The 9,203-nt window shown below is 39.8% G+C and overlaps 1 protein-coding gene and 1 pseudogene across 2 annotated transcripts; both read right to left on the bottom strand.

The window, feature by feature from the left end:
* Nucleotides 1-2,343: 2,343 nt before the first annotated feature.
* Nucleotides 2,344-2,916, bottom strand: LOC308642270 (interferon alpha-2-like; annotated as a pseudogene). The gene has a single exon. The product of its transcript is annotated as an interferon alpha-2-like (transcript).
* A 5,507-nt stretch (nt 2,917-8,423) lies between these two features.
* Nucleotides 8,424-8,987, bottom strand: LOC308642271 (interferon beta-like; the record flags this gene model as incomplete). Its single annotated transcript, XM_081281116.1, has 1 exon — nt 8,424-8,987. One exon carries the CDS (start codon nt 8,985-8,987, stop codon nt 8,424-8,426), a length of 564 nt encoding a protein of 187 aa, XP_081137242.1.
* Between the last annotated feature and the right edge of the window lie 216 nt (nt 8,988-9,203).

The raw sequence follows: 9,203 nt of genomic DNA on the forward strand, positions 1-9,203 counted from the left end.
GACTCATGTACAAGGTCCTTCTGCACAGATTATAGTGTCATCCCTCTGCAGGAACAGTCTCTCTGGTTTTATCTATTGCTACCTGGAGGTGAGGAGATGCCATGTTGATTTAATTTATTCTAGGGCAACAGGCCAGCTGTGGACTCCACAAAATGAAGGCGACTCTCAGCAGGACTTTGAGCCCACAATTTGGGTTAAACTGCTTGATCTCCTTCACTGACTTTGTTGTTCCTCTTGCATTTTAATTTGGTCTTCTTTTTTCCCAGCTGCGGGTAAAGGAGTGAGCTTACATGATCTTCCTCTCCCTCTTTCTCTCTCTATTCCCCTGGCTGCTCACACCACCCTGGTCTGGCTTCAGGTTAAGGAACTCTGCTTTGGTAATCGGACTGAAGTCCCTCCAGGTCTCAGACTGTCAAATATTCAGTCTTACAACATTAACTGGGTCAGCTCTGCAGTCAGCTGTTTCCTCACTGCCTCTTTCTGTGCTGATGGGGGTCGCCGCCTAGTTGTACCTACACATTCTTATTCATTCAATGTTTTCCTGAGCATAGAGTTGTCCTGATGTTTTTCAATTACTTTCATTTTCATCTTGAGGTTAGAAGTCAAACAGAAAAATAAAAATGCAACAACATTGAGCCAGTATTTCCAAAAATTTTCAACACACCATTTTTACTTCTGTGGTGATATTCCTAGAAAGCTAGATTGCACCAGAAGCCAAAGGAAGACAGAAGTAAGTCTGAATTGGAGGGAAATTCAAATGACTGGCTCCTCAGATTGACTTGCTGCAGGGGAGTACTTCTCTACTCTTACTGGCCTGCCACCTTCTCCAGTGTCATCTCCACTCACTAATTCTAAGATCCATCTCTCACAAGGTCATTAGTTCTGTCTAACTTCCCACTGTGATGACGCTTTCAACCCACAGAGCAGCTTACTGACATTTAACATAGTACTTACTAATACAGGAAAAATGACCATTGTAATTAAAGATGTCATGATTTAACATTAATACAATAGAAAGGTTACTAATATGACTTGCCAATATATGAAATCCATTTGAATATAAATATATTTCAGAGGTGAAAACTGTATAGAAAAAGAAAACCCTACACTATTTTTCAGATCATAACCCACTTTTCTCCTCTGCCTCAGATTACAACCTCTCATTCTTTTTTAAATTTGTTTTTTAAAAGATATGCGCCCTAAATCCTCTTCTCTTATTCGTTACTACCTTGGCTAACATGGTTTCTACTGATCCATTCTTCTCGATCACTAAGATTTCCCTGCCCTCCACTTTCCCAATGTGTTTCAATCCATATCTTCCATAAATCTAATAATTGCTCTTCTTCTAAGCAAGTTTATTTCCTAAAGACACTGTTTTACTGCCATTATCTCCTCTTTTCCTTCTAATGTCAGAATTTTCAACTCTGTCTCCTTCCTTGCTTTTCTCTCTCGTCCTTTTAAATGTTGAAGGTCCTCAGGGTTAAGCTTTAATCCTTTTCTTCCTCTACACTCTCTCTCAACAAACCACCTCCATTGCTGGACTTCCAGTTGACAGTTATGACCCATCAGACGTTTATTTCTTGTAAATTTCAAACTCATATATCCAATGGGCGTTTGAACTTAGTTGTCTAGCAGTCAATTATAGAAGACGTGCCTGCTTTCACCTTTCTCTCCTAACATGCTGCAATTACCTTCTGTTTAGAGAATTTAATTGGTTTTCTCACACTCATCCTTATACCTTTTAACAAAATTGATATTAAGTAGGATCATTCAGTTTAGGTTTTCTTGTCTCTAAACATGGGACAGAAGAGACCAATAACTGTTTGGTGTTTGTCATGTTCACCTCAATATCCTGAGGAAAAAACAAAACCTGGCTTAGATAAAGTGAATTATTATGGACAGTGTAAATATAATATTGGTGGTGAGTCAATTCTACCATTCATTTTTTAATAAAATTGCAAAATCAGGATTTACTTGTCTTTTCAAGAATAAGAACAGAAAAGTTATCACTACTTCAAATTTAATACACATAGCAAAATAAGAAATATATGTATGTAAAGTATATTTTGTTTTATTAGCTACAATGTAAAGGTACATCTGGTGTTATATGAACAAAAATATATCTAATAAATGGTATAAAAATAAATATTTAAATAAACAGATACATCATCATGGTCATGTGTAGAAAAATGATATTGCCTAATATTCCTGAAATCATCTGATAAAATGATGGAATTCATTTCACAAATCCAGCAGGAATGAGAGTCTTTGAAAAGGCAGAACTTGTGGGAGTGTGGTAAGGTGTGTTCATCAGTGACAAGTATTTCCCTGCTGGACCAGGTCTCATTCCATGCTCCTTAGTTTTCCATACAAGTTGGCTGATGAAGAGAAGGATTTCATGATTTCTGCTCTGACCACCTCCCAGGCAAAAGGCAGGTATTTCTTCTCCTTCAGGTAGACACTGATCCTGTGGAAGTATTTCCTCATAGCCCTCAGGGGAGCCTCTTCCACCCCCACCTGCTGGGTCCCACAGTCTTTCAGGTCATCCAGATGCTGATAGAGGCCACTGAGGAAGGTGTCCAGGAGGGTCTTGTCCCAAGCAGCAAAGGCCTCCTGGGTGCTGAAGAGGTTGAAGACCTGCTGGGTCATCTCATGGAGGACAGCAACAGCTTGAGCCTTCTGCACCTGCTCACCCTCCAGCTGCTCCTGGGAGAAAGCAAATTCTTTTCTGTAATTCAGGCAGGAGAAAGTGGGAATTCTCCTCATTTTTTGCAGGAGTGTCAGGGACCGCTCTTCATTTTTCTAAGGAGGTTCAAGACCCAGGTTTTCTATCTGAGGCAGGTCACAGCCCAGAGAGCAGGTGTTCTTGCAGCTGAGCACCACCAGGGCCAGCAGGAAAGGCAAGGGCAAGGCCATTGGGGATCTTGAAGATGCTGCTGGGCTACTTTAGATGGGTGGTCTTGCACCTTTACCTATAGGTTCTCTGAAGCCCTTGACTTGTTACTATGCCTTAAATAGGAACCAATATGCTTTCAATTTTCTGAACGTCACCCCAGGATTTTCTACTTCTCTTTTTACTTTCCTTTACACATTCACTACATGTGTTAAGAAAAGTGTTTTCCAACCATTTTTTTCATTATTATTTCCTCTGCCCTGCCCCCAGACCCCCTTTTAGAATTATCTTTCCAAATTAAACTTCTGTTAAATTTTTGTTCTTGATGATATTCCTGGGATTGAATCCAGAGGTGCTTTAGCACTAATCCACATCCACAGAACTTTTTATATTTATTTTGGGACAATTCTCACTACATTGCTTCAGACCTTGCTTAGTTGCTGAGGCTGGCCTCCTCTGGAGTCACTGTGATTGCAGGTTGCACCATCTCTTGGAGAAGCTGCTGTCCGTATAGGGCGAAGGAACATTTACTTTTGTCTCCAACTTCTCTGAAGATCTTGCTCTCTATATATATCTTTATTAGGGAACACACTAAGTATATACCTTAATAAAGGCATTTCTGAATGCCCTGACCTTGACTTTACTATCACCACCAAAAAGATACTAAATATGACCATGTCACCTTAAAAATCTTGCTGTGTCCCTTTGTAAACTCTGACCATCTCATTTCTAAATACCAGATGCTCTGTTTCCCCATAAATACTAGTATTCATTCTTTCATTATAGATTAGTTTTCCTTTTTATATACCAGGAATTTGTTCAAAATTGGATATTAGAGAATTCACTCCTTTTTGGTCTGTCTTCTTATCCTCAGTATCATTATCCCTATGCTTGTGTATCACGATTCATAGCTTTCAGTCACTGATTAGTGTTCTGTCATGTGGATATACTATGATTTCTTCAGTCATTCATTCCTGATGGACATTGAATTGTTTCCAATTTCAGACTCTTCCAAATAAAGCTCCTAGAACATTCATATGCAAGTCTGTGCATAGATACGTGCTTCCTTTTCTCTTGGGAATGGACTTGCAGAGTCATATGGTGGGTATAGGTTTTGCCTTCCTAATCAAGTATAAAATGGTTTTCCAAACTAGTTGAATGATTTCTTAATTTCAGCAGCAGGTTATAAACCTTCTGATTGCTTCACAATCTTGCCAAAGTTCCATGACAAGGACTTTTACCTATAGCCAGTCCAATAAATATGTTGTGTCAATTTGTGGTTTATTTGCACTGCCCTGATGCATCATAATGATCATATTTTGTCCTGTCCTACTTGCTATCTGTCTCTCTCTTTGGGTGAAACATTTTTTAAAATATATTTTCTCAGTCTTTGGGGTTACTTGCTTTCTTCTGAGTTTTAAGAATTCATATATATATATATATATATATATATATATATATATATATATATATTCTTTATCAGCTCTTTGACTTGTAAATATGGGCTTCATTTTCTAAAACTTCCTAAGTTAGTTGTTGAAGGATATCATTTATATGATGCATTTTTGGTTTTTTAAGAGCCTGCAATACAGAGTTATAAAGATAAACAGGATTTTCAGACCAAATTTCAATTGAAGCAAAGTTTCTGATTTGGTAATAAATGTTTGATATGACCAAGTTTCTGGAGTACTCACCATCAAGTCAATGAATAAGTTATGTCATTAACTTGATCCTACTAAATTAGAAGAATGTTCTACTGGCACTTTCAGTACAATGTTGGAGTTTGTTCTAAACAAAATACTCAAGGAGATTAGAGGCAAACTAATGTTTAAAATCAACAATTAATATTGAGAACAAAATTATTCTTAATTTTAAGCTCAACAAACATCATTATGACAGATTTAGAGAAAATGCTTACAGTGGTTGAGATTTGGGATCTGGATGCCAGGAATCTTCTAACCTGTCACCATGCTCTCTGCATGTCTCACAACCACAACAGCCAAGACAGAAATCCAGATGGATGAGGGTCCTGTCATCTCTGCTGGGCCACCTCCCATGCTTCATCATAGACTCAGCCACCATGCTGGTGGGCTTTCCTCAGAAAGGGTAGTGGATGCACAAGGTCCCCACACTGTCATGGGCTCCTCTGTAATAACATGCCATTTTATATTCATTATCTGTCCTAAACCACCATGATTTCTGAGGAAGGTTCTACCATCTCCACATATATAATAATATAATGGTCATGTTTCTAGTTTGATAACATATCCATCTAAATATTTTACCTATTTTTCTTGGTTTTGTTTTTTATAATTGTGTTTTCAAAGCATTTAAAACATATATCAATAGGTACAAGTACTTTACCAGATATGTGACTTGCAAATGTTTTCTCCTAATCTGTGGCATACTGTTCATTTCCTTCAGAGTGAAAGTGTCTAATGTTCCTTAAAGTGCCTCCACATTAGCATTATTAACTGCAAAAATGATGATACACATGCATGCGGTTATTGCACTTCTTCTAGAAGATAAAGTAGATCTCCATATATTTAGGCAACACGTATATATTTGCATGTGACCCATTTGTTTGGTTGGGTCTTCTTATCACTTAAAGGCTGGATAAGGTGGCTCCACCACTAATCTTTCTCCATAGAAGTCCAGCATTCTCTGCATTATTTCCTTGGAGTCCTGAGGTACAAAGTAAGAAGGGGGAAGGCAGCTCTGTTGTCATTGCTCTGCTGTCTGGTCCTGAAAATTTGGCTCATCATAAAGGTCCTGCCACCATGCAGTTGATTCCACATACTCTTTAAATCATGGGCCAGGACACTTGCTCTGATTCCTGCACAAAAATGCTACACACCTGAGGACTTAACTGTCAGGAGTGTGGTGCACACCTGTAATCCCAGCCACTGAGGCAGGGGAATCACATGTTCTGCAACTCAGTGAGACCTTAAGTAAAACACTGTCTCAAAATAAAAATTGAAAATGGGCTGTTACCCAGTGGCAAAGCAATCCTGGGTTCAATCCCTAGTACAAAAAAACAAAAAAACTTTTCTTCATTGAAGGTTTTGAGAAGATGGAAGAAATTTCATCACATTAGTGCACACAATTTCAAGTTGTTCAAGAGACAACCTGTTCTGAAAAGCCCTTCTTCATTCCCACCAGGGAGTTACCACTGCCTTAATCTGAGGAGTATTGTAGTTCCAGATCATCCAGGGACTTTCTCTCTCTCTGACTCCTCAGAACAAGCCAATACTCAAAACCATGCTCTCTTGTTCTATTTTCTCTAGCTACAACTATGTATAACAATTAATACAGAAAAGGATCTTACATTGGCTCATACTTCTGGAAGCTGTAAAGTGGCAGATCAGACAGGTGCACTGTCTCAGATTCTGGTCAGGATGAGATCGTACTTTCACCCAGGGAGGAAAGCAGAAAGGAGGAGGGTTAGCCCCCATCCATACTTACCTTATAGCATATGTAAATGTTACCTTAGGGATCCTCTTCCCCATTCTTGCTGGAATTAAATTAAGGCATCCTTTATCCTATGCCAGTGATCTAGGTGGGTGATCTGGCGCCTCAAATTTGACACAGTACTTAAATTTTGCAGAAGCCTCCCTTGTCCTTTTGGTCAATGCACACAGGAAGAGCAGGCTTTTCATAAACCAACCAGTTTCTGGTCCAAGGTACCTACATGGCCAGAGAAGGTAGTGGGCTGCCGAGTCCCTCTGCAGCGATTTCCTCAGCTTCCTCCTGACTGCTCTAGACACAGCAGAGACTTTGTATTTCTACATGGTGCTCTTATATCTGTACCATAGCAGAAGATAATCCTGCTTCACCACAGCTTTTGGAAAAGCTGATGTTGGAAGGTGGAAGAAGGGGGAAGGTTGACTTTTTCACAGAGGACCAGACTAGTTTGAGTTAATGGCTGCAGGCCCACCAGATTGGCACATTTTTTGTACAGCTGATGTGTTACCACCTTGAGTAGGAAGTGGGATCCCTGAGCTCCTCGTCACCTTAATAATAACTACCCTGGACCTTCTCTCAGATTTCTTCTCCTGAAGTCTTACTCTTTTCAAGAATCTGATTTTCATGCTGCTCTCAGAACAAATGCATAGTTTCAAATAAAACTTTTATAAACACCCACTCAAAAGTTTTGTGAAATTTGTTGATTACTAAGGCTCTCTGATATTTAGTTTCCTCTCCTGTAAAATGGGAAAATATAGAATAGTTATCTACTATGTAGGCAAACTGCTTATATAAGAGTGTATGTGAAGAGGATCAAATTGAAATATGTACATAGGTGCTCAGCCCAGTGCCTGTTTCATTAGAATCTCTAAGTAAATGACAGCTGCAAATGACAGTAATAGCCAAAATAGCTCAAGTTCAAAGAAATCAGTATAAAAACCAAAATCTAGCCATTGGGCATATGCTGGTCAGGTAACCCAGAATTCCTTGGAAAGTTTCATTATCCCAGTGCAAGCACTGGAAAACTGGTGCCTTCAGTTCCTTTGAATTTCTTTTCACCTATTAGTCCTGCCTTTTAGCTTGGCTTAAAAATTGGATTAAATCTTGTGCACCTGTCTTGGATTGCTGCTTTGGGGAGTGTGTGGCTTCAGAGATACAGAGAACCAGGAAAACTACCTAAGATATTCCCAGAATTCTGTATGACCAAGCTGGGAGGCCAGGAGCAGACTTAGTTTTTGAGAAACATGGAAACAAAACTAGACAGATGGCTAGAGTAGAAAGAATGTCCCCCTCTCTCTATTCCCTTTCCTTGGAAACTGACAGAAACCCTCAGATTCCATAATTTTTGACTAGTATGAGGACCAAAATCAAGGAACTTCATAAGTGTCCTGGAAGTAACTCACCCTCAATCTTGAGGGCACACAGGGGCAGAGCATCCCCCAGACAAGGAAGGGCTTAGGTTGACAAGAGCTAGTATATTCCTTTGGTTCACCCAAGTGCTAAATTCTACTTCATGACCATAGACCCTGGAAAACAGAGCAGAAGCAGTGGGCACCCCAGGTTCCACTTCCAAATCATTTGCATACCCACTCCCCTCCAATCCAAATGCTTCAACTGCACATTTATTGCCCTAGAAGATTCAGATCCCCTTATTATATAGTACCTTGTGTATTACATGTGCTTCTTTGGAATATAAATTTCTCAGGGGAATTTAAAACTCAGGATTTTAAATTCTGGCATAAGCTAGAAACTCTACTACTTTACAGGCACATTTTACAAAGAGTATCTAAGAGGGGTTCTGAATATGTGAACATAGGGGTTTTATAAATCAAGTTGAAATTGAAACTGCCACATGGATTTTTGCATCATAAATATTTTATTTTCCAACATAAATATTTAAATAAAGAATAAATATAACTAATTCATAAATTAATTTAAAAAGTTAAAAAACATCTATTGTCTTTTCAAAGGCACCCCATTTGCTGTCTGTCACTGAATGAGCCTCTGCTGGTTGAAGAATGCCTGATCTCATTGTCTGGTCCAGACGTGGTGCCTACTGGGCCATTCAGTTTTGGAATTTATCTGTAAGTCTGTTAATGAAGGAGAAGTTCCAGTAGAGTTCATCTCTGACGACTCTCCAGGCACAGCTGCTGTACTCCTTGGCCTCCAGGTACGTCCGGATCCTCACATAGTAACTCTTCAGGCGCAGGATGGGGCTGGAATATGCCCAGGTTTTGTTTTCCTCCCCCAGTTTCCCTACCACTGTTGTGTTCAGGAGGTCCATCTGATGATTGAGTTTAGCAAGGAGGTCTTTGACAACCGTCTCATTCCAGCCAGGGTTAGTGTAGCCTCTTTCTAATACATGAAAGATGTCCTTGAGCATCTCATAGATGACAAAGGCAGCGTGCTCCTTCTGGAACTGCTGTGGATGTTTGATCTCCTTGGGGATCTTGAAGTCCATCCTGTCACTGAGGCAGTCTGCAGGCCTTCCATTCAACTGCTCTAGGAGCTTCTGACATTCCACACTGCTGTTGAACTGTTGGAGTCGAAGCAGGTTGTAACTTAGGGAAAGAGCTGTGGTGGAGAAGCACAACAGGAGAGCCAGTTGGAGGAGGCACCTGTTGTTCATGATGACAACCAGAACAGCGCTGCCTACAATCTATGCAAGGTTGCACAGACTGCAAAGGTCTGCAATGTGAATGTCCTGGCTCCATGGGGATGGGCTATTTATATGGGATGGTCCTCTCTGTTTCAGAGGAATTTCCCACTTTCAGTTCTCCCTTTCATTTTTACTATGTCATTTTCTTCTTATTGCATTCTTAAGAGTTTCTAAAACCCTTTTTAT

This window comes from Spermophilus citellus (genome assembly GCF_964194105.1).
Source record: "Spermophilus citellus genome assembly, chromosome: 2".
Lineage (NCBI taxonomy): Eukaryota > Metazoa > Chordata > Mammalia > Rodentia > Sciuridae > Spermophilus > Spermophilus citellus.